We start from the raw sequence: 25,922 nt of genomic DNA, 5'->3' as shown, positions 1-25,922 counted from the left end.
AAGCAGGGACTCCCCTGTTCTACATCCTACTTGCCTCTCTCTGTTTCCAGTGAACACGGAATTTAACAATCTCAGACTTCCTGCAAAGCAGGAAATGAAAGAAAAAATAATCCTTCGTGTCAAGCTGGAGTGAAGTCAGCTTTCAAAATTCCAAGGAATTTGGTGACATTCCTCCTTCTCCAGCAAATTTTGATTCTTGGCACATTTCAGTGTGCCAATGGGCACATGAGGCTTGGGTGGCTCCGAAGAGGCCCTTATGGTGTGCTCTTAGCCATAAAGACCCAGGTTTGCTGGTTTCAACCAGAAACAGAATTTAACAGAGGACAGAGAGCAAGGGAGATGTTCAGGTGTATCTTGCAATCTGTTGCACTCTGCTGTTGTGTCTCATCTAAAATATATTAATGAAGAGGCTTTAAGACAATTCTGTACCCCAATAACTTGAGCCCATTTGCAAGGTGCAGAGGGAGAGGGGGTGAGGGGGCAAAATAAAATTCCTGCTGCATCAGCAACTCTGCTAATGCACAGAAAGAAGCCGCGCTCCTAGGAACTGTGCTTTATTACAAGCTAGAAGATTAACCTCGTATTTAAAACCATGCACTAACTACATCTTTAGCAACCCCACTGCTTTCTCCCCCTCCCTGTGACACTTACCCCGAACATCAGAGATCTTGATGAACTCTAGCTGTTCTGCAAGTTCTTTCACAACATGGTCTAGGTTTTTGGCATCTGTTTCCAGTGTGCTCAGGTCAGTGTCTGTGCTGTTGCTCTTCACTGCTAAGGCTGACAGGTTTTCTTCTATGTCAGCTATCTTAACTGTAACATCTGCTGTCAGCTTTCTGTAAAACAGAGGCACAGGACTCAACAGTGGGAGATGGAAGGGTTGTAAGCCTCAGTGTTTCACGTCACTGAAGAGCAGTGGTTAGAGCCATGTGGAGCTTCTCCCACAGCGGGACCTGTCCTGCCTTGGTGGAGCTGTGATTTGTAACAGCACGCCTACCTAGAATACTGTTTTGTTTCCTTTATCATACAAAACTACTTTTTAATTTACAGCAGTTTATAAACTCCAAGCACCAAACTGCTCAGAAAACAGATGCTTTGTGTAAGATTAACTGAAGGCAGATTCCAGAGGGCTGCTGTAATGCTCTCGTATCGTGGCAACTGCATAGGTCAGGGTTGCCTACTATGATCCATACATAATTTTCTTCCCATCCCACACAGCAACAAATGCAGTTTTGATTACTACGAGCTCATGGGACAGATTGGAACTTCAGCAAGCCGGAGGGGGGAAGCCTTAGTTTTAATACAATGGATTCTTTTAACTCATCTATAAAGATCCCTCCTCTTCAGCCGTTTCTCTAGGGCTATGAAGGGAAACCTCCCGCCTTCAGCATTCAGCATGGCCTCAGTGAGCTACAGAGCAGTCTTAGCTAGTGGGATAACCCTAAAAGGAAAAGCAAGTGTATGTTACACATCAGTGCTGCTGCAGAGCACAAGTGGATATAGGAAGCTACTCCCATCCATGGTGATCCCACCAAACCCACTGTCTCCTCATTCTGAAAGAATCAGGCAGTTTTTAAGCTCTGAGATCAATTTACAGCTCTCTTAAAAGCCCAAAATCCTGCTGTTTTCCGAGAGTCCTCTAAAGGCCAGTACTACTTCTATACAGCTAGAGAGGAGCAAGACAGGTACATATATATATGTACATTAAGGAAAAGCAGCTTTTCAGCTGTTCTGACCTCCCTCAGCACACAGAGCCCAAATGCAGCAGCAATCCCCAGCTCTCCAGCTGGAGAGAGGGAGCTGCAGGGCACAAGCTATTCCTAATTGAGACATTTGTGCTTTAATCCTCACCCCTTTGCTTTGTGCAGTCCCCTTTACAATGCACAAGCAAGTTCGAGTGGTTGCACACAGGACTAGAAAGCAACTGTAATCCTGCTTGATGTTAAACTGCCCTATCTCCAAAAGCACAAACTGCCATCTTTTGTATGTCTTGCCCTAAAACAAAATACAAGGCTCCTATCCTGAGAAAAATGGAAACAATTCTTGTTATAAAGCTGGTACTTCCCACACACACACGCTCAGAGTGCAAAAGGAGACCAAGTTTCCAACTCATCAGCTACACTCGGAAATCCAGGAATTTAATCTCTCCCCTCTTCATTCTCTCACATAATAGCAGTGTTTGTCCTTTGCCCCAGGGGAGTGCAAGGCAAGCATGAGTGCCTCAGTGGTAATTAGCTGCCTGGTGCACAGCGGAGCAGGACAACCCCTGCTCAGAGCATGGCAGCCGCACCGCTCCTACCTTCCTGGCCAGGTTTTTGCTCGTAGGACGGGTGCTCACTGCTGGCACAGAGCATGGCAAGGTGCTCCACCAGCACTAGGAGCCACAGCTGGAGGAGCAGAGCTGGGTGTCCTCAGCCCAGCATGGGGCCACCAGTCACTCAAGTAAAACCCAGCTCACTGGCACTCACTCCCACTCTTCCCACACCAGACTTATCCATGTAATTGTGACTGTACTCACTCTGCTTCCTCAAAGAGATTCCCAATGTTTTTCAGGGGCTCAGCAGCTGGATTTTGAGCAATGATGGTTTTAATTTCACTGAGCTTCTCCTCTAGGGTGCTGAGCGTCTGCTGGTATGGGCCAGTGACTCCAGTGATTTTGAGGGCATTAGCCCTGTCCAGGAACTGCTGGGTCCTATTAGACAGCTCGCTGATGATCATGTCCCAGAGGGCGAAGCACTGGTGGCACGGCACGCAGTCAGGGAAGAAGCCCGAGTAGCCCCGGGAGCACTTGTCACAGCGTGGCCCTTCCACCCCTTCATTGCAGATGCACTGCCCAGTGGCACGGTCGCATTGCGGGGTCTGGATGCCACGAGGGTTGCAATCACACGCTGGGAGGAGAAAAAGGCACATGTGAAGGCTGTGGTGAGGGAAAGGACAGGGACAGGGACAGTGGCAGGGAGAAAATAAACTTCATTACAATGAAGTGGTGAAATGAGTATAGAAGGGGTCTGTATTTGGATTATAAAAAGCTAATTATGGATGTGCCTGCTTGGGTATAGGGAAGCAGGACTGAGTGTGAAAGGGGAGACAGATAGGGAAAGAACTCTAGGGGAGACGAGGATTTGCACGTCTCAGAAACAAGCACAGTATGGAGCAAGGATGAACACTTCTTGCAATGTTTGGATATCAACTGGACAGCAACTGAAGACAATATCAATTTCACACCTACAGAGAAGAGTAAGTAGAGCAAGGCTTTCCAGACAGGAAAAGAAATGATAGGCAGACACATAGAACAGGGTTTAAAGAGTAAAACATGAACGAAATGGGAAAAGTGAACATGGAACAACCATTAACAGTCTCCTCCAGCACAGGAGTAGGGGTGAACTGAAGAATACAGCAGATCAAAACCCAACCACCTTCTCAGGCACCTCCACAAACAGCTCAATAAAAGGACATAGTTGATTATGTGGCACTTAGTTAAGAGGCAGAGCTCCCTACTACAAGACACTGTGAGTGCTAAAAGTTGAGGTTGCTTCAAAGAATGTGAAAAGAAGAACACGAGAAATTTATGGCGTAACGGCCCATAAGAGATCTTCTGTGCAGAGGTACAGGGCCTGGCTCAGGATGTGCATCGAGGAGCCTGGCGCTGGGCTGATGTTTTGGGTATGCAGAAAACAAGAACAAAAAAATCAGGCAGTGAAAGGTAGAATAGAACAAAGAATGTGGCCATAGGCAGCCCTGTCTGAGGGAGAAGATGCTAATGACCAAGAGTCCACACACTGTCACCCTCAAGTGGGAATGAAGACAATGAAACAGGTATTTTTATCTGCTTCGCACTTTGAGCACCATCTCAGGAGTTACTATTCACACCTTCCTGAAATGGACGTTCATTCTTACCTTATTTCTGTAACTGTGAGCACCTACCTATCTTTATATATGCTAGTCAGGTAAGACCTTGGGGCTCCAGGTGGTTGCCAAATTGGAGTGATAGGGTTTGGGCACCACCCTTTTTTAACACACTTCTAGGATAAAGATGCACTTCTTTGGCACTAACCCACCAGGAAGGTAAGTTAATTAATTTACTGATGCACAGTCATTTCTAAAAGGACAGACAAAATTTGTACACAACAACGCTATCAGAAGTGTTTCCAAGCAGTGGTGCTATACTTCACCTCTCCTCCGCCTTAATTCCGCAGGCATCAGCGCCGGAGGAAACTACCAACCTGCAAAGCTTTTAATAAAGGAATGGCAGCAAGGAACAAAAAGAGAGGCCTTGAAAATATACAGGTTATCTACCTACAGTCATGGCAGAGTACACCCCAAGCATGCCACGCACACATTCCTTCAACAGGGAGAGGACTGTGATACCTGGTAAAAGCTTTTACTTACACATCCATTTACCAGGCATCCCTGAAGGAGGTTAATGGCTCAAAAAGGCCCATAAATCAATTCACACACCCCAAGCACATGCCCCCTTGAAAAAAGGGCAAAACACAAAGCCGTTTTCAAGATCATGCATTGTTTGCTTCAATGCCAAAACACAGTGGTGGTCTTCAGTTCAAAAATCACACAAAGAGCCTCAGCAGAACAAATCGCTCCTCAACAAAATGACTTTCTTGTACAATGTGAATATGATAGGCAAGAGACAAAAATAACTTCTGCTGCCTGCACAATTGAGCAAAATGGTCCTTTGTTCTTTGAATTATACCCTGACACAAGAGAGTGTTTTTACTTTACATCGAAAGTGCTTAAGTAGTCAACTCACCATGGAATATGTTCCCTGCAGGCAAACTGTTGAATTCCTGTTTGAAGGTCAGTTAACCCTTCTGTCAACTAATAAGGCCCTCAGTATAATGATGAATTGTCCAAATTCCTCTGCACAGAAAGAGGCTAAATGGCATGTGGTTTTTCTCAAAGATTCAGAGATCTGATCAAGTTACATGAATTCTTGCTGCTGGCAAATCAGATCGCTATATTTACTTGAGGATTTACAAAGCTTAAAGGGAAAAAACCCCACCCCAGCATGTTGGTAATTCTACTCCTGAATACCTGCATGTTCAGGAAAGGCAGATGACATGGCTTTAGTAGCATTTACATCGTAATGTGGATTCCAAAATCTCTGAAGCCAGAAAATACTGGGGAAGGGGAGAGGAGAATTTAAGTACTAACTCATGCGCAAAGTGAAAACCCAAACTCCACAGCTGCCTGCTGCGAGATGATAAAGAGCAAAAAAGCCATTTATTCTAAGCACAGCACAACAGTTGGAAGAATCATCAAATTTCTAGAATTCTACAAACCCTACAAATAAGCTTTGTGAGGCCCAAGAGAAAATTATACAAGGCAGCTAGAATGTGCGTTATTTCTCCATTTTAGAATTCTCTGATAAGCCCAGAAGCAGGCAATGCTGGCCCTGCATTACCTCAGTAGTGTGAACCCAACATGTAAAATAGCCTTCAAAAGTGCTGGTTTCACACTTGCTTTTTTCCCCTCATGCTCTTCCCAAGTCATTAACCATGCACAGAGCCACACCAGCTTTCAAACTAAAAACTAGAACAAGACAACTTTATCTTTAAGTAAAATCACATAATTTAAAGGAAAACAATAAACAGCCTCCCTCAGTACTGGGATAAGAAGATTCCAGTCGACTTTATTTTCTTCCCATTTCACAAATTTTGGAGGCATTTCCCTAGGTTGGTGGTATGGTCGCTCTAGCTACAGCTCTTGGACAATTCCTTGTTGTGGCACTTACTGAAACATTTTTTAACTCTCACAAAAGCATCACTGCCCCTCTTACATTTCACATACTGTGAGCAAACCTTTCATCTCACAAGTGACACACACATGCCAGTGTTTGGTTATATGGGATCTTTTCTGAAGTTTAGATGACTGTAGCCAAGCACTTCCACCAGAGATGACTGAAACCATCTCTGTTCCTTGCTAGAGTCAGTCTCTAAGTACTTCTACCAGAAGCTGATACCAAATTTCTGGACACTGCATTAATGACGAAATTAAGCCAGAAACCCACAGAAAATGCCCTTCAAGGTAGCGTGGAATAGGACTTCCAACATCTGCCACACCTCTAGTGGTCAAGTCCCATTTCCTGGGCCCCGGACACCACCACCTCCAGGCTACTTTACATCCCAGCAAGGAGCATGTCCAAGGTCATTGCAGAGACCATCTTCCCTTTATAGCATAGTGGGGATCAAACCTTCCACTGACTTGAGTTGCAGCCAGTTCTCAAGAGGAAGTAAGCAAGCCCAGGCCAAGACCATATAAGGCCTTCTAGGTAGTGAGGAGCTCCTTGAACACTGTAGGCCACTAGGCAAATAGCTCAGTACACAGGCTTCACCTCTCTGCCACCTACAACACTAAGCCAGCCTCAGTCTCTGTGAGATTTCAGTGCGCAACTTTGTCCTGAACTGACAAAACCAGCAACTTTGTCCAAAAGGGACAAAAGCACAGTGACAGTGGCAGGATCCATATGAAAGGAAAGGAGGACCTCCTAGCTGGCACAGGCTGGATAAGGCGAGCACAGGACTGGCAAATAGCTCATGGAAGAGTAACACATCCATCCACCATTCATGTGACATTGGATAGTGGGATGTGAAAATGGGAGATGCCTTGAATCTTATCACCTGGTAGAAAAAAAGTGAACACCATGCCAGCATGACCAGCAAGTCATGCCCAGCACTTGTTTTGGCCAGAGTATCTCAGCACCACTTCTAGCCACAATGGAGTTCTTGCTCCTCTAACACCTTCTCTGCTGACGTCCAACTATTCCTATGGTCACCATGTACGTCAGCTCCTACACAGTCCAGTGCTAATGATGCTGTTATGACTGTTTTGCTCCTGATGTACTCAAACAGGCTAACCCAAACAGAATCTTAAATTATCAGTTGGCTTTGGAGATTCTGGCTCCAACCAGTACACTCCTAAGTCTGATACAGCTACTCAGGTGTTGTATCACAGCTAATTCTAGCATATACCTGGTTAATCCAAATTTTTTCAAGAAACACAGAGAGAGGCGTATCTAAGGATGCAGAAGTGTTTCAGATATTACTCAGTAGCTAGCCAGGACATTATATTCCACTTAACACAGTAAATGTGGTATAGGGAAAGACAAAGTCCTGCATGCCCCTTTTAAATGCCTTGCCTACGCTTACAACACTAGAAACTGGGAAAAGTGGCTCATTTTGCCCTGCAAAATCACAGAGATATTGAGTTCACTGCAAGAGGTTTAGATGCCTTAACCAGTTTGGATTGGAAATGGCCTTCAAGACAAACGGTTGATTCCCTTCATACAGAAGGGTGGAGCAAGGCTGAGGTGAAGGTCTATAAGTTAACCCAGACAGGCTGCTTACTCTGAAGATCAGTGTTAGACAGGGGCCAGATCTGTCGTGGGCAAGCAAAGCAGGACACTGCAGTTCCTCCCATGGAAAATACAGTGAAGGAAAAAAGTATTTTGAAATGGTTGGCTAAAGATTTGAGGGCTTTCAAGGGACCATTTACTAAATTAAACAATAGTTGTCTGGTTTGAAATGTCATTTTGGAACTGGATGCGTTGCTTTCTTTAACCAAGTGTTTAACTCAATCAGACATTCTCCTGCGGCATACTTCGACTTAAGTGAAATAAATCTCTTTTTTGACAGGAAAATTAGCCAAATTCAGTCAGGCTCTGCTGATTATCAGTTTATGAGTATAAAAGATTGTAGCTGCATCTGTTCGTAAATGCATATGCAGTATGTGCGTATACACACAGAGTACCCATGGGTAACTTTTATACCACCTTGATCAATGCGTTTCTCTTTTAGTAATTTTTCCTGATCTTTAAGATACAAGTAACACTCATACGTGTTATTGAATGTAGTCTTAGAGAGACCTAAGGGGGGAAATTCTAAAGTAAATTACTAGCTCATATGGTTTGCTTTAAGCTCATGACTGTCTATGAACCACTTTATCTTTCACTTACTCTGACAGCTCTGTTACCTTTCCCTCTGATTTTAAGTATTTAGAACTGACTTCCATTTAAACGACTGTGATTTAATATGTAGCATATTTGCATATCTCTTCATTTAAACTAAGGTGTGCCCAAGTAGCTGATATGACAGCTGAGATGATAAAATGGATACTGAAAGGGCTGGTTGAAGATCAGTGTCAGTGTTTAATGCCTTATTGCAGGATGCTAGGAACAAGCAAGTGTCCTCCTAGAACAGGAGTCATTTTTGCAGAAATATTTTCTTTACAGCTTGAGATTGGAGATGGAAAGCATCAAATGTTTAACTCCTACGCAGAAAAGAAAACAAAGGGTTTGTTCAGACATGATTTTCTGGCACCGTTTCCCAGTGGTAGCGAGGCACTATGATGAGAAAACCATCCAGCAATTTGTAAGGTGGGAAGTTTTGCAGAGCTAGCAAATTTCTTCAGAATAACCAGCTATTGATTCAGATTACCCCATAAGCATATTGCTGACTCCTCAGTGTTACGATTTGCAGCAGGAGTGTTAAGACCCCAGCCTAGAATTACTAAAGTTGTGCCGCACTGTAACATGTTAGCAGACCTTGCCAAAAGGGCAATGTTGGGGGAACTATCAGTGTAGATTACAGTATTTTAAGACCACAGGTCAATTGAAATACTGAAACGCAAAGTGAAAATCATATTTTCTTTAGTGTAGAATTTGTCCAACTTCCTTTAGACACTTATGACAGAAGGAAAAAAAAATCTGCTAATCCTTCTCTCCAAACCATAAACATCTATAAAAGCAGCCTACATGACTAGCTTAAGACCCAGGTGTTAAATTAAGACTACAAAGCCTATTCTTAAATGGCAATGGGGTAATTTTCACAAAACAGATGTTCTGGCACCAGGTACATCACAAAGACGAAAAACTGAGAAAATCAACTTTCTGCAATGTCTGCAATGAGTATTGGATAAAAACATGACTTTTTTCATTTTAGTTCAGTTAAATTCTGTTTTTTTTTACAACAGGGCTTGATACTCAAGTTCAACACAGAAAAACAGTGATACAGGTATGTTTCTTGAAAAGGGGATATAGCAATACAACCTAACTTTCAATCTCACACCGTACCTTTCACTAACTGTGCTCTGTTCTGTTTGTTCAATTCATTAAAACAGTAATGACAGTAAAACTGCCACCTCCTTTATATTATATGAAACACATATATTGCAGATATCTACTGTACAAGATAGGGTAGATATTCTACTGTCTGAGCTGCATGTAGAACCACACTGTACCTCTGAGGCTTCCTGGGAGCCTGGAGCCTCCTGCCAGAAATGTGCTTTGTGGGCTGAAGCTGGCACAGAGCTGAGCATGCAGAGTCCTGCACTCTGGTTGCCAGGCTTTGGAAAAGCTCCAGCAGAACGCCTGGGAGACTAGAGTTTCACGAAATTTGAAATCCAATTACTACCTTAGCAAGGCTTCTTATACACACACACATGTTCATGTACAGGCTTGTGCAGAGCTGCATATAGCTCGTAACTGAAGCAACAGCCAGAAGGGGCCGGCACTGCTCCCCTGAGCAGGTGATTCTCGCAACATAGCTCCTCTGACTGTAATCCTCCTAGGGACCTGGATGAGGCCAAGAGAGACACGCTTTCCCCTGTCCTCTATGCTTGTTTCACACTTTATGTTAAATTAACTGAGTAAGCCTTGTGCTTTTTTAAAGCACAGGACAAGCAGTCTCTGAAGACCCAGTCCTACAGACTGTGGTGTGTAATTCCCAGTGAACATCTGTGGGTGGTGGGGGCATACCTAGTCCTGTGGGGTTGAGATGCTCCCCAAAGGTAGGCACCCACCTTACCTTGCCCCAACAGTGCGGTCTCAGTGACTCACACAGAGAAGAGTGTGGTGACACTTTCTCTCCACCACAGGGAGCACAGACTGCAAATCAAAGTACCCAGACCAGACACAAAAACCTGCCTCCCCAGGGTTCCGCTTCACCATCTCTGATCTTACGATTTCTAGAACACAAGTCACAGGCAGCAGCAAGCAATAGTCACTGCCACCAACGAGGATGGGATGGCAGGGAAGCATGCCCTGGAGCCTGGTTTCCAGCACAGTGCACTGGGACCCCTGCACCACATCCACAGCTCAGTGTTGCTGGAAGCACCTGGAAACCCAGGGGGCTCCCTAGATGGGCCATTTAGAACATCTCCATACAGCTGTTATTTGCAGGCACTTGTGTTCACATGACCTCATCTTTTCTTTTGTAATTAAAAAATCTGTTAAGGCTGTCACAGCAACATGGGCAGTACAGTCCCCAATTCTCAGCAGAAGCTCATGTCTCTTAGTGCCAACAGCCTGAAGACCTCTTGTGAGGGGATCATCCATTACTGCCTCTTGAGTGATTCACCCTGCAATTTCCAACTCTGAGCAGAAACCATGGGCTCTGGCCAGGGGAAAATCCCACCCTGGAGTCATTGGGACTGACATCCACACCGCCTTATCAGCCTGGTGCTCACAGTGAAGACTCTCCATACTAACCCAGTTCAAAGCTCTTCTACTTCTGACCCAGATCAGTTCGTATTCTCTCCCTGAGCACAGCACAAAACATGGCCGTACTGGCTGCTTGGGCCAGCACAAGCATGCTGCCAAGGGCAGGTAGCAAATGCCATGGCCAGGAGTCCATCTGTCCCCCTGCAACTGGAGCCAACTTCTTTGTGATGAATCTCCATCTCAGTTCTAGCTTCACCTTGGCCACGGGCCACATTTAACCTATATTCCATGGGTATTGCTCTGTAACTCCTTAAATGGAAGTTTTCCAGTTCACCTGCAAACTGCTTACCACTCAGAGTGGCTGCCTGCCCATGCGGTAGCGGCACATCTGCCAACTTGAACATCACCCCTCCGCTCACTGGGACTAAATGAGGGCTGAGAAGTCAGTTGCTTCTCTCCCTGATGAGGAAGGATGAGAGACAAGGCAGGAGGCACTGACTCCACGACACAGCACCATGGGGCTGGATATGTGCCACAAGCAAAAGCATACTTGAAGCCCATCCGAAGCATTGTGCCACAGGGTGCAATGGATCAGCACCAGCTCGGCACAAGCTCTCTCCACCTGCCTCAGATGCAATCCTGAAGGAAAATCTGCACTTCCATCCGAGTGAGTCTCCTGGCAGAAGAAGCGGCAGGTTGGAAGGAAAGTGTAGAGCTTGCATAGTAAAAAACAGGCTCAGAAAAATATACCCTGTCTTTCAGAAACATTAAAAAAGGTTTTCACATGCTCAAAAGCCAGCAGAAATTCCATGAGAGACCAGAAATGCTGGTATGCTGCAGAATCCTGATGATTAGGTATGCAGATGGTCTCCATCAATAAACCCTGATGGAGACAGCTGATACCAAGAGACAATTGCTGCTGCAGAGCCAGCAGGGTCAGCGCCCCTCACCATGCCAGAATACACACAGCCTCCCCGAAAGGCTGCCTCACCCAAAGAAACCCAATATGTACTCAGAAACTGGGACAATTCCCCACTCCTTTCATCTGCTGCATTAACCAAGTAGCTGTGACCTGCCTATCTGGTTAGATAATGGCCTCTAAGGTATCTCTATTGTAAGCGATTTATTAAAGACCACAGCAAGCACATTCCTCCCTGCAGGAAAAAATACCTTAATCTATTGCAAACCCTCCTGGCAAAGGTTCCTATTTGAACAGATCAGAGCTACAAGTTTGCTCTGGTCTGGACAGTGTTTGAAGTTTCTTTTCCAGCTAATAAGCAGACTTGTTTATAATGAAAGGACAGAGAGCATCCAGTTTTCTAAACAAGCGACCTCATGGTGCTCTGCTTTGTGGCACGTAGCTATGGCTAACCCACTGCATGGTCTCTGCTAGCTCCTTTATTTTCTTCTGGAATATAAGGGACACTGGTTTTGGCTGGGGCAGAGTTAATTTTCTTCATAGTAGCTTCATAGCATAGTACGGGGCTATGGTTTGGATTTATGCTGGAAACAGTGCTGATAACCCAGGGGTGTTTTAGCTAATGCCGAACAGTGCTTACACAGAGCCAAGGCCCTTTCTGCTCCTCAAAGCACCCCACCAGCGAGCAGGCTGGGGGTGCACAGGGAGCTGGAGAGTGACACAGCTGGGACAGCTGAGCCCAACTGGCCCCAGGGATATCCCACACCATGTGGAGTCATGCTCAGCGTGTAAAGGTGGGGAAGAAAGAAGGGGGGACATTTCTAGTGATGGTGTTTGTCTGCCCAAGTAACTGTTACATGTGATGGAGCCCTGCTGTCCTGGAGATGGCTGAACACCTGCCTGCCCATGGGAAGTGGTGAATGAATGCCTGGTTTTGCTTTGCTTGTGCAGCTCTTGCTTTACCCGTTAAACTGCCGTTATCTCAGCCCATGAGTTTTCTCACTTTTACCCTTCTGATTCTCTTCCCTATCCCACTGTGGGGAGCAAACAAGAGGCTGTGTGGGGCTGAGTTGCTGGTTGGGGTTAAACCACAATGTAAGGAAAGCCTACTAAACCAAAAACCTTACTTCTTCAGACCCAGTCTCCCTGACAGGATACAAGAGGAGACAGTGGTCTTCCACTACGTACAAACAAAAGGCAAAGGAAACTGGTTTCCAGATCAATTCTCCAACCCGAGCACTCGCAATATGGTTTTCTTACCACAGTGGCTTACCTGACAGGATTGCTACATAACAGTTAAAGAAGAGCTAGTTTCTAAACAGGGGTGTTTGTTTCTACATAATCAGAATAGAATCATAGAACAGTTTGGGTTGGAAGGGACCTTCAAAGGTCATCTAGTCCAATCCCCCACAATGAGCAGGGACATCCTCAACTAGATCGGGTTGCATCAGGATCATGGTGCATCTACCATGTCTCTGGACAACCTGTGCCAATATTTTACCACCCTCGTTGTAAAGAATTTTCTCCTCACATCCAGCCTGAATCTCCCCTCTTTAAGTTTAAAACCATCACCTCTCATCCTCTCACAAGCAGCCCAGCTAAGAAGTCTCTCCTCAGATAAGAGTCCTACAAGAAATAATGTAAACCAGGCAAGCGCTAGGCCAGGCTCCTGCTGATTCCATCCCCAGAGACACCAAAACTGCAGGGACAGACCCCGGCATGCCCTCTCCATCATTCCCAAGGCTTGTGTGGGCACTGGCGGGGGTCACTGGAGGGGCTGCTCCCAGAAGCGTCCCAGCACACAGAGGGTGACCACAGCCCACTGGATCATCTCCAAGGGGAGCAGGCACTGGGGTTGGACTCACCTCGGCACTCCACGCCTGGGTCACCCCAGAAAAGCTCCTGGCACTCGCGGCAGGTCCGACCTCCAAAGCCTGGCATGCACTGGCACTGCCCCGAGAACTGCCAAAGACAATGAAACAGGAGACGTGACCCCTCAGCAGTTCGGCCCGGCACCAGAGCAAAGGCCAAGTGGTCAGCGTGCTCCACGCTCCCCTCACCTCATTGCAGGCAGGCCCGAGGGAGCGCGCAGGGTCGCAGTCGCACTGCTCGCAGCCGGTGCCGCTGGCCAGCCTCCATGTGTGTGGGGCACAGCGGTCGCAGGTCTGCCCCACCACGTTGGGGAGGCACCGGCACTGCCCTGTGGCTGCCTCGCACCGGCAGCTCTCTGAGCCCTCGCAGTCCTCCCGCACGGTGCCCAGGTAGTTGCAGACGCACTCTGTGAGGGAAGAACATGGCAGCTGATGCCGCTGCCTGTCAGTACCAGAATACTCCCGATGTCTCAGGCTGGCCATCTCTATAGCTTCTGCCCAAGCACAAAGCAGGCGAAGAGCCTCTTGTTCAAGCAGCCCAGCCTTTCCCCTCTTCTTTCCTTCTTTGGTATTCAACCAAAGCCTAAGCCTGACCAGATCCCATCAGATCCCATCAGCTGCCTACAGTGGTGGATCCGGTTGGAGCGGCCAACGGCACACCAAGCAGAGCAGGGCTCTGCTCATCCACGCAGCAACCCATCTGCCCTGCCAGGCTGTGTCTGGTGCCAAGGGAGAGGAGGGTCTGCCTCACCACTGCCTGGTTTTGGCTCACACTGTCCAGCCAGATCTGCAGGGATACTGGTGTAGACAAAAGCCAAGCCCTCACCCTGTCAACCCCATCTCTGGAGAAGAGGCAAACAAGAAGGCAAGAAACCCCCCTCTAGCAAAAGCACATGTAAATGCTGTCGCTGCTCTCCCTGTCAAATGTAAAGGACTCCCCTCCCAGCCAGGAGCCCTATTCCAGGGCAGTGGCACACAATGCCACCTGGAGGTAATGAGGTTTCCTCTCCACCCGAAATGTCCCCCAACAGAAGAGTTGAGGCAGCCGCTGAACTGTTCATGGCTGGTGGAGGGGTTGTGGCCGCTGCCTCCCCACTCACTTCTGCAGTCCTGCTGCAGGGCACTCCCGTAATAGCCCTGTCTGCAGAGGTGGCAGTTTTCACCCTCTGTGTGATACAGGCACTTCATGCACATTCCCGTCTTCTTGTCGCAGGCCTCCGGGTCAGTAGTGTCGATGTTGTTGTTGCACTGGCACGGCTGGCAGGCGCCGCCAACCTCGTCGGGGCTCCCAAAGAAGCCAGACGCACATTCATCACATCGACTGCCTGTTTGAACAAACAGGCACAGTGAGAATTACCATCACGGCTCGCTAGCGGCCAGCCCCATAAATGGCAAGACTGAGGCAAGACAAAGGCCATTAATGGGGGGTGGGTGTTAATTGGCTTATGCTCAAAGCAACAGAGGCAGCACTGTCAGCACACACGTCCCCTTGGTTCCACTGCTGTCCTGTCCACCTTTGCCAGCCACCATGGTGACGAGGATGAGGTTCATGCAACCTGCTCTGCCCTGGCACCTTCCAAGTGCTGCCAGCCTCCAGCAGCAACACAGTGATGCTGGATCCCTTCTCATGGGGAGGTTCAACCCAACCAGCCCCCCTTCATGCACCCGCCCAGTACCTATGTATCCCACGCTACAGACACACACGACTTGCAGCGTGACTGGATCCTGGTAACAGCCGCTGGCAAACTGGCGTCCACTCTCAGGGCCATCAGGACAAAGGCAGGGGCGGCAGTGGTCGCCTGATCCCAGGACAGGGTCTCCATAGTAGCCAGCCTGGCACCTGCACAGTGGGGTTCATGGCATGCAAGGGACTGCAGGCAAACAGACTGCAGCCTTGCCTTCACTATGCTCAGATTTTCAATCACTGTGAAGAACCAAAGGGCAGAAACATCCTTATGGTTCCCCCCTGACGCTCACACTCCAAGTAGCTGTGCCCACAAAGGCAAATTTGTCTGGCTGCTGTCAGTGTAAGAGGAGATCCAAGGCAGGCTTGCAATGGAGAAAACCTCTCTGAAGCACTGGGGTTCTGCAACATTCGCTGCTGGGAGGTGCAGGGCCGCAGTCAGGGAGAGGGTGTCCCCGTTCCCATCCTCCAAGACCACCAGCACTGCTCTGGCTTCTGGATCCAGGGACTTCCCCCTGTGGCTTTACACCCGCCTGAGCACCAGTACTGGAGGGGAACAGCTCCTGCACCCATTCTGCTGTGGGGAAGGAGTGGGGCTGGGGAGGGGCAATTGTACCTCTCACAGTTGTGTCCCGCCGTGTGGTCCCGGCAGCTCAGGCACTCCCCGGTGTAGGGGTTACAGTCATCAGCATGGCCATTGCAGTGGCAGGGCTGGCAGCTAGGGAAGCCCCAGAAGCCAGGCAGGCAGCGGTCGCACTGCCGCCCATACACCCCGGGAAAGCAGTGACACTGGCCCGTCTCCGTGTCACAGAAGGCATTGTAAGAGCCTCGGACATGGCACTCGCATGCTGCAAGGAGAGAAAGAGAGGAGCTGCATTTCCACAGCAAGCCCTAAACGCAGGGCCCTGACCAGAGCAGAGCCCAGAGCCAAGGGCTTAACGTACGTCGGCATCCACTTGGCCCAAACCCGAAGGTGCCAGGGGCACATCTGTCGCACTGTCTTCCGACAACGTTGGGACGACACTGGCACTGTCCTCCGCTGGGGTCACATACCGAACTCAGGGAGCCCTGGGGATCACACTGGCATGCTGAGTGGAGAAAAGCATTGTGGGGAGTGAGTACCATGGCACAGGACATGACTCACCTGCCACAGCCCATTCACACGCCTTCACCATGCAAACCACTCTGCCTGCAAGCTCCATCCAGCTTCCAGTCACAGTTTGCCCTCCAACTTCATGGTTACGTACATAGTGCGGTCTCGTGTAATAGTGCAGAAATGCTGAATATGATGTTCTTGCAGACATCTGTCATGGGGGTTTTCACAACACTCCTGCTGTTTTCCAGACACCGGTATCTTTGGAAAGTTTCCCAAGCACTGTTTGTGACCACATCTTCGCCTGAGCCTCCCACTGTGAATATGTCCAGTGATTTGCAGTATGGCATGAGAACAAGCTACAAAACAATTTTACAATGACAAAGTGTCACCATTATAAATGGCCTCCACCAAAACTGTGCAATTTCAGTATTATCCTGCTTTCTATCATCCTTTTTCATCCACAAAGCAAATAGCCAAATAGAATTTGGAAGGGAAGTGATGATATTTCTCTAGTTTTTGGTGGAACAGTTCTGGTATCTACCAAATTCTCACCAAATCTGTATTTTATCCATTCAAAAGAAAAAAGATTGACGTTGACATTCATGATATGCATGGCACACATTAATCCCCTCAGAGAAACTATAGGTCTGGGGAACTAGTTGCAGTCCTGTAAAATACAGCAAAAGCCTCTTAGCAGAACAACCCACATACTTTGAGACTGAAGAAGCCTATGCTGTTTTATATTGTTCAGTTACAGTCTGGCTTCAGCCATAAGCAACAATGCTGTAAAATATTATTTTGGATTTTTGGATGCAAACTTTCTGGCTTTTAAATACACTTTTACCCCAGAGCACCCCTGAAATTATTTCTGCTCACAGAGTCAATCAGTGTGTACGGGCTCTCTGTCTCTGTATCCACCGAGGAGTACTGGGACAGCTCCAGACGGATGGTGTAATTCAGTCCCTTCTCAAAGCAGACAGGCCGTGGAAGAACAACGTATCTGGATTAGGAACAGGAAACAATTCTTACTTCAAACGTCCAGGACCATAAAGCATTTCAGGTGGCCCTATAAAGCAATCGAGATAACGGAAAGCAGCCAAGACCAGGCAGAACAAAAGCTATGATGTGAGAAAGGCAGTCTGAAGCCTTGTGCAAGTCAGAACAGGAAAAGCTTATCGGCAAGGTAAAGGGTCATACCCATGTTCACTCACAGGCTGTGCAAACACTCCCCACTCTTTACACTGAACAAAATACATCAGAAAATGAGAATAAACCTTGAAGTTTTAAGGCTACAGATACAATGCTGAATATGCTTCTATAACCCACTGGAAATGACATTTCATCCATGCTCATGGAGGCCACGGCAAGCTGAAAACGTGATATTGCTGTTTCAATATTTAAAATGTTTTTTTATTCCTTTCAGCCCATCCAGCTTTACTGACCTGGAGCCGGGTGACAGCGAGACAACTTGATTATCATCGTCAGGAACAGTATTGCCACAGCGGCTACCTGTGGGAATCCTGCCCGGGCGCGAGACGCTGATCACAGCTTTTTCCCACTGATCCGGCAACTGGGGGACGAGAAGGCTGATCAGCATCAAGGAATGGCTATCAGCTCCTGGGAGCATCCAGAGCTCAGGCCAGGAAAAACATGCACACAGACAGGGTGGTTGGTGTGCTTCAAGGAGGATGGGGCTGCAGCTCCAGCACCAATGGGGCATCCACAAGCTGAAGGGTTGGCTTAAGACAAGGCAAGCGCCCTTGGCCATCCTCCAACTCGACAGCCTCTCTCCCTCCCTCCCTTTGTTTCCTAGGTGTCGGCCAGCAGCAGTCCCATTGGGCATGGCATCAGCAGGGCTTTAATGACCCCCTCTCCCCCACCTCTGGATACTGCATCTTTCATTGCAGTCAATTGCTGTCAAGCTCTAGGTAAGGAGCTGGGGTTTTTTTCCTCTTTCCCTTCACCCTACAAATTATCCTTAGGCAAAACCAAAACCAAACTGCTTGCAAACTCTTGGCTGCCAGCATTCAACATCTAAGACACACAGTTTGTCTCCTAAGGTACATAACTTAGTTTTTTACCTATTAGAAGGCTGCCTGGCCTGAATGCTAAATTTCTATTCTAACCTGTCCCAATAGGACTTGTCATTTTTTAATTTGCTCATTAAACAGGTGCTGAAACAACATAGTAATAAATGAAATCGTGAAGCAAACAGTATCGGTAATAGTCAACGTCTCCTTGGATTTTCACTCATTTCAGATATTTAACTGAGCATCTACCCTTGCCTTTGAGCCCTGATGACTCCTGGAAGCTCCAGACTCATGTCAGTCATGCACTGGAACAGCCAGCACTTGCTGGGATGCAGTAATGCCCATACTCACAGACCTACCTGCGGCTCATAGCGGACCAGGATATCGTACTCCATGGAGTAGGGGATGTTGTCGACATAGAATTCCAGGTATGCCCCCTCAGGGACTCTTACAAATCCTATGCCTGTCCACGATGGTGTGCGGTCCGGTGTGTACTGACGCTCTATTATGTTTACTCCCTACAGAAACAGGGAAAGGAGATTTAATACAGATACATTAAATTTGTGAGTCCCACAGGAGTATATAAGTGATGAGTTCTGCTGATGGATCACTTCTGGATCGCAGCATCCATTGTTTGCATCCCAGAGAACATGAACTCTCTTTTAAACCCATATATGCGCACACCATTGCCCTTCCACTTAATATACAAAAAGCAAGAAAGATAAAATAAAAGAACACTGCAGTGTTCATCCATTCCTGTTATGGTGGAGAATCAAGTTTAAAAACTTGCTGTGAGTAATACACCAGCTACAACATCTTGTTCACCATAAGACCTTTCATATCATACTTGCAGCAGCAGGATTTACTGCAGTGGCACGTAACTGCTCTGTTAACTGCCCAAGTTGAGTGCCAATTACTTCCTGATTGCAGCAGGCTGCTCCAAACCAAACCACTGCTCAGGATTACATTTGGAAAGCAGATCATGGCCATCACGAGTAGGATGTCACTAAATAACAAGAGATCCTAATCATTGTTAGATATTTAATAGTCAAATCAATACGTGGTCGCTCCTTTCAGTCTGAAGTGCCAGGTTTTTGTGTGCTACAGAAAGTTGTGCAGTGCTTTAACTTTCCATCTAAATGTATCTGCATCCATGCATAGTTCTCTCCATAGAACAACATCCTGTGCATTCCTAAGGAAGTTGCTTCAGTAGAGAGGGATAAAATATAAGGAAATGACTATATATATACACATACATCACCTCAGGATATCCCCTCATGTATTCTCACACTCTTTGAAGAGAGCTTGGCTATAAATTGTTACTCTTTGGCTTTGCACAAAGGGCTTGAGCTCCCTAGATATGGTGGCAGGTGAGATGTGAGTGATGGTATGCAGCTATGGGGAGCATGGAGTCTTGGCACCACCTGAAAATCCCTGCAACTCTGTGCCACTTAATTTTGTCTTGTGCTGAGCCCCTGCCTGGGGATTCAGTTTTCAGTCTGCCACCAGATTTGTGAGGAGGGTCTTCAGTACTGGCATTTAAAATTGTTTGTTCTGAAGCTTTCAGAATGCGAACTAGCCACACATCCCCTCACTTTGCTTGGCAAGGCTGGCTTTCATGCCGGATCCTCCATCCCTGAGCCATGGCAAGGTACTGGGTACCACCTCTCCAGTCAGGGAGGCACAAATGCACCAAATTCCCTGTGCCAGCTCGCATGTCCTCTGCTGCAGCCCAACTTGTGCTCTGCACTGTCTTCACTCTCTGCAGTTACTGAAGAGCAAAAATCTGCCTTGTCTGAAACTGCAAAGTGGCTGCATTTTGCCTTAAAGAAATGAATTAGGACCAGGTGCCCCAGATGCAGGCAGACAGACAGACATCTGCTGCTTTAGAGGAACCATTATCTCATCTCCCTGACTCTTTGCTGGAGGCAGAAATAATTGATGTAATCACCTAGCTGCTATTAATGAATTAAAAGCAAGGCTGTGCAGTGGTGAATAGAAAGAGATGGAGACCCTGATGAACCATGCTGGTGGAAAAACAAGCCAGAGGCAATCTCACCTACCAGTTTTTTGCACAATGCAGTATGGTTTTAGCCATTAATAAAAGAAATGTTACTGATGTACAGAAACTCTAAAAGCTGTGGCAATGTGCTTATGTGTGCTTTGTTCCCTTCCAGTTTCAGTGCCTCCAAAAGGAAGGGCCAGTGTTGGTCTCCCACCGCTCTAGAGATAAGAGGGGAAGGAGAAGTGGGTGTGGTGAGCGCACACGTAGCAGGGGACAAAGAGGGATGCTGACAGGAAACTGACTGCATGGTCATGATCAAAGAAATGGGTTTCGAAAGAAAAATGGCAGTTTCCCCCCTTAAATTACCACACTATCGATACTAAGATTGAAGAGCTACAGCTTGATGGTTTTCTGATACAATTCAGTATTGTTTTCCACACTTTAATTGCAAAACACTCAGGGTATGAAACAGATGCTTCCAACACCCAAATGGTGAAAGAACTGTCCCACAGCTGCTGTCCAGAAACACCAGCCCATTAAAACTGCTACTCACGGGACCCAAGCTGGCTTCCTCTGCCTCATAGATGTAATGATCGAGTGAAATGAAGTAATAGCCAGGCTCCACCTGGTTGCACTGACGTCCAAACATGTGGGGCCGGCATTCACATTGGCCAGATTGACTCGAGCAGCTAAAATGGAAGAGCAATGAATTTACAACACATCTTGGCTGTGCTAAGACAGTGCTAGAGCTATCTTCCGCTTTAACATTTTAGGACAGGAGAAGCCCTTCTGGACACAGCTGTGTCTAGACACAGGATGTTCTCAGGCTTGCAGTTGGATCATCTGCACTGCTAAAATGGTTCAACCGAACTATTATTCTCCCAAACAACTCCTAGGCTCAGGCTGGGAATAAGCATACACAAGGGACCATTTCCAATAGGCAGCTTTCATGTGGTTTCCTCTATTTGAATGAAGAGAGGATTTCATGCTATGGATACAGGCAGTTCCCTGGGGTCAGACAGCAGTCTTAGGAGAGCTTCACTTGTTACCATAGACATAGTCAAGAGGCATGTCTGTCCTGCAAGCCAAGGGCAGCCTTCAGCTCCAGGCTTGCAGGCCAGGCAAGCAGCATATCTCTTTGTCTGGGCTCATGCAAAGCAAGAACATGCATGACCCTGCATGTCCTGGGACGTTGTATGCTCTTGTATGCTGCAAAGCGCATCTTCAGAGGTCACCCACCAGCAGCTATACACAGGGGAAAACCACACCTGACTGCTTTAAAGCAGGGCAAACACAGTCAAAGACTTGGGACAGACAGAGCCATCCCTGGGGCACACAGAACATCTGTCCAGGGTGACATACAGCAGCTCCACTTCTGAGCCATTTCCTTTTCTCAATACAGCTCTACCTCCAAACTGCCTTTTGGTGGTTTTATTGTCCCCAGGGAGTCTGCCCCACATTGTAAAGAACCCTTGGGCACATTGTTTTCATACAAAGGTTTTTTGGTCCACCAAAACATGCCCTTTTCTTTAAATCTGAGTGCAATTTAGGATCACTTTCCAAAGTCAAACCCCTCTCGTGTCTATGGAAAATCTCCAGGCTTCTTAAGCCCCCATGCTAAGAGTAATTTTTAACTAAAACCATTTCTGAAATTACAGAGATTCACTTTCAGATTCCAGAAGTGCCCCAGGTGCCCCAGAAGGGGAGCTGGGGAGCCTCCCCTCTGGGGATGAGGATGGTTACAGCACAGAGAGAGGATGAATCTTGGGCGAGGTGCAGCTGTGCCAAGTGCTGCATCCCACACCCTGAACCAGAGCCAGGAGGCAGCAATTCAGCTGCTGAGAGGAGCCCCGGGTAGTGCAAAGCTCCCCCTTCACAGAATCACAGAATCACAGAATCCCAAGGGTTGGAAGGGACCTAAAAAGATCATCTAGTCCAACCCCCCTGCAAGAGCAGGGTAACCTACAGTACATCACACAGGAACTTGTCCAGGCGGGCCTTGAATATCTCCAGTGTAGGAGACTCCACAACCCCCCTGGGCAACCTGTTCCAGTGCTCTGTCACTCTTACAGTAAAGAAGTTCTTCCTGATGTTAACGTGGAACTTCCTATGCTCCAGTTTACACCCATTGCCCCTTGTCCTATCACTGGATATCACTGAAAAAAGCCTAGCTCCATCATCCTGACACCTACCCTTTACATATTTGTAAACATTGATGAGGTCACCCCTCAGTCTCCTCTTCTCCAAGCTAAAGAGACCCAGCTCCCTCAGCCTCTCCTCATAAGGGAGATGTTCCACTCCCTTAATCATCTTTGTGGCTCTGCGCTGGACTCCTTCAAGCAATTCCCTGTCCTTCTTGAATTGAGGGGCCCAGAACTGGACACAATATTCCAGATGCGGCCTCACCAAGGCTGAGTAGAGGGGGAGGAGAACCTCTCTTGACCTACTAACCACTCCCTTTCTAATGCACCCTAAGATGCCATTTGCCTTCTTGGCCACAAGAGCACATTGCTGGCTCATGGTCATCCTCCTATCCACCAGGACCCCCAGGTCCCTTTCCCCTTCACTACTTTCCAGCAGGTCAACCCCCAACCTGTACTGGTACATGGGGTTGTTCTTCCCCAGATGCAAGACTCTACACTTGCCCTTGTTAAATTTCATCAAGTTTCTCCCCGCCCAACTCTCCAGCCTGTCCAGGTCTCCCATTTAGGTTAGAGAGTGAAGCTGGAGCTGAGCTTCGAGGCTCTCCTGCAGCTGGAGGAAAGCACAGCTGGCCCCTGCCCACGCCAGGACATTGCATGTCCCCATCCCCACGAGGTTTTGCAATCACTGGGCTCAGTGCATGGGAAAGATGCTGCAAAGTCTTGCTGAGCCATGCCCCAAACCTCTGGAGGTGACTGTGCTGGGGCAGCTGTGCAGAGTATGTGGGCAGGGAGCAAGCACGGAGGAGTAACTAATCACCAATAGCCAAGCCACCCCCAAGGAAGGGGTCATAATTCACTGAGGAGCAAGGGGAGAGACAGCCTGCAGGGTGTTCCCACGGCACTCCCTGCTGCAGAAGGGGTGTCCGCAGGAGTTATACTGGGACCAGTCCCAAATTGCCCCGGTGTGGTCTGGTGGGTTTCAGTGGGAAACAGTTCATCTACCCCCTTGGGAAACTTCTGTAGCTTTGGACAAAAGCAGGATGTTTCAAAGGACTTATGAAAGGAATGGCAGGGGGAAAGAGAGTGAAGAAGCACGCTGCTGCTCCTGAAAAACCTGGGGTCAGACATGCACTTAATGCATGCACAGAAAACTGCTGTGGTCAGAGGAGCTGGCTGCCCAGCACCCCTCTGACAAGGCATTTAAGCCAGCACTTTCCATGCTCTTACTGATGGATGCACTTTGAAAACTACACACTTCTCTGAAAAATCTCCACCTTCCCAATGGGCATTTCCCACCCTACACTGCAACCCTAGGGCAATGCAGCAGTACAGTGCTGCCAGTGTGCGGCCCTCAGCACTGCTAGACAAACAGACAGACTTGCCAAAGGGCCAGTTTGAGAGCAAACCAAGAACCAGGCCTATGTCACTGCCTGATTCCTGCTTTGATCCTGAGGGCAAAGCTTTGACATGGACCATACCCTAGCTTATGGCCAAGGCAAAGCTCCACCCATGGCTAGCTCCCTCCCTGACTGACCAAAGGCAAAGCTACATTAAAAAGTTTCACATGTCCATCTGTACTGGTGGCACAAATGGAGGCTGCTCAGCATGGAGAAGAATCAGATGCCTCTGTCACTCCTTGCTGCAATCAAGACCTGCCACTTTCTGGAGCAAAAAGATGGTCCCCGACATCCTCCTCCAGAGCACGTTGAGCCCTGGATGTTGTGGTTGCAAATGAAGTGGAACTCACTGGGGTGAATGATTACATAGAGAGTAACCAGGCTGAGACTCACTTGTTGTTCAGCGCTCCTCCCTGGTCGCAGTCACATGGCCGACATCCATCCATGTCATTGCTCAGGCCCCAGTGCTCAGGCTGCCAGAGGAAACATCACCAGCACTGTAATTGGTGCCAATTTAACCCCATCTACCCCAAAGGCGCATTTTAAAATACTCAGCATAAGCTACGCAAGACTGTCCCCAACCCATGAACCCTGCTCCTATGGTTGTGGTCTACCCCCATAGCCACCAACACAGCTTCCCCACTAGCTCCTCTTCACCTTGTCAACCATCTCAAGGGCTTGAGAAGAAAACCCACATCTTTCCACCTAGCTTTAAAAGCAAGACTCAGGAGGACCCAAGTTCAGAGACCTCACTCCTACTGCATCATTTACACCACTTTGGCCCCTGACCCATGAAGGGCTTGGATAATCACAGCCCAGCACATCACGCCACAGCAAAGACCCGTATGTGGGGCAGTGGGACTTTGTGTAGGCTAATGCCCCTGCAGGGCTGCTACTCTGCAACTTGCTTGTTGGACAGGCAGCCTTGCTCAGCTTTTCCATGTAGTTCACTGTTAGATAAGACAGCCTGCCAGTGTTTATACAAACATTCAATTATCTGACAGTGTGTTTCTACAACACTCCAGCACACATAAACACTAAATGGAAACGTATGCGCATGAAATAACCCCTGCCTCAAATAACGGCCTGTATAGAAAGCGATTTGGTTTTGCTAACACTGCTTCTCTGACCATTTCATCTTTCGCCCCAGAGACGGCTCCGGCAGATCTGCCCCAGATCCTTTGTTTTCACAGAGCAAGCACTACAGGAATTCTAATGTCTCCCTCCTTACAGACCCAGGAATTAATACGGATGCTTTTGTATGCCTTGATGTGCCTCCCAGCTCCCCGTAACACTGCATGTGTCATGGCTCCTGACACTTCAAGGTGCCCGCTCCAGCCTGACTGCCAGATGCCCGCTGACAGGCAGGCAGAGACAGCAGCCAGCACCTTACTCCATGCTTTCCACACGCCAGCCTCCCTCACACCAGCATCTCCTCATCTATTTGATTATAAGCTACTTACCAGGCAGTCACTGCACTGCTTTCCTGTCACCAGGCGCTTACAATAGCAGTTTCCCGTCTCAGAATCACAAGGATTCCCCCCGGGGTGGGTACCCAGAGGATTACATGCACAAGCTAAATTGGGAAATGCAAAGAAGCAGGTCAAAACAGAGGTTTTGAATCACATTTTAGACAGTACCCAACTTAAATATTTACATTAAGGCTTCCCCTGAGTTCCCCAGGACAGAGATTAATTGCACACTTTGCTCACCACCACTAAAACTTCCCTGGCTTAGAGACTTATAACTGAAAACAAATTAGGAGGATTCTCCTATTTCCATCAAATACATTGGAAGGGAACTGAGTTTTAAGGGTGGGTGGAACTCCAAGCTATGGCAAACCTACAGGAATGTTTTCCCCTTAGCAAGAACACGAAACAAAGGAATAAAGAAACCCACCCCACAAACCAGCTTCTCCCAGCTCTAACAGCTCCTTCAAAGAGCTTTTGATCACACATAAAGGAACATATGTTTTTACTTACACTGACAGCCCGCTGGGTCATCAGCACTCAGGCCATAGAAACCTTCTTTGCAGAGGTCACAACGCTCCCCTTCGACAAATAATTTACAGCGGCATTGTCCAGCGATGAGGCCGGTGGAGAAATCAGTGTAGCGGTCGCAGATGCCACCATTCTGGGAGCCAGCTGGGTCACAGTCGCAAGCTAAGAAGGAAGAATCACATGTGTTTTATTAACTGCTTCAAAAGGAAAGGCCAGGTCTCACACCAACTTATTTGAACTCAGCTGTGGTGTAGAGAGTGTATCATTCCTGCAAGTATTAGACATGGCAGGGGTTGAATAAGTAATGATCACATAAACTTCCA

General features: G+C 47.7%; 1 protein-coding gene across 1 annotated transcript in view; it reads right to left on the bottom strand.

Moving 5' to 3' along the window:
• The window catches only part of LAMB1 (laminin subunit beta 1), a 45,043-nt gene that overhangs the window by 8,650 nt on the left and 10,471 nt on the right, over positions 1-25,922 (bottom strand). The window contains exons 10-25 of the mRNA XM_065665844.1: positions 25,582-25,761; positions 25,063-25,175; positions 23,993-24,072; positions 20,612-20,747; positions 18,413-18,571; positions 17,466-17,593; positions 16,900-17,023; positions 16,175-16,379; positions 15,872-16,015; positions 15,544-15,775; positions 14,920-15,083; positions 14,344-14,568; positions 13,433-13,650; positions 13,238-13,334; positions 2,519-2,888; positions 652-836 (exon numbers count right to left, since the gene is read on the bottom strand). Coding sequence (XP_065521916.1) covers positions 652-836; positions 2,519-2,888; positions 13,238-13,334; positions 13,433-13,650; positions 14,344-14,568; positions 14,920-15,083; positions 15,544-15,775; positions 15,872-16,015; positions 16,175-16,379; positions 16,900-17,023; positions 17,466-17,593; positions 18,413-18,571; positions 20,612-20,747; positions 23,993-24,072; positions 25,063-25,175; positions 25,582-25,761 — 2,760 coding nt within the window. The remainder of the gene's footprint in view (positions 1-651; positions 837-2,518; positions 2,889-13,237; positions 13,335-13,432; positions 13,651-14,343; positions 14,569-14,919; positions 15,084-15,543; positions 15,776-15,871; positions 16,016-16,174; positions 16,380-16,899; positions 17,024-17,465; positions 17,594-18,412; positions 18,572-20,611; positions 20,748-23,992; positions 24,073-25,062; positions 25,176-25,581; positions 25,762-25,922) is intronic.

Source organism: Lathamus discolor, chromosome 1 (genome assembly GCF_037157495.1).
Source record: "Lathamus discolor isolate bLatDis1 chromosome 1, bLatDis1.hap1, whole genome shotgun sequence".
NCBI lineage: Eukaryota > Metazoa > Chordata > Aves > Psittaciformes > Psittacidae > Lathamus > Lathamus discolor.
Note: the sequence above shows the minus strand (reverse complement) of the source record. Positions and strands in the feature narration are given on the sequence as shown.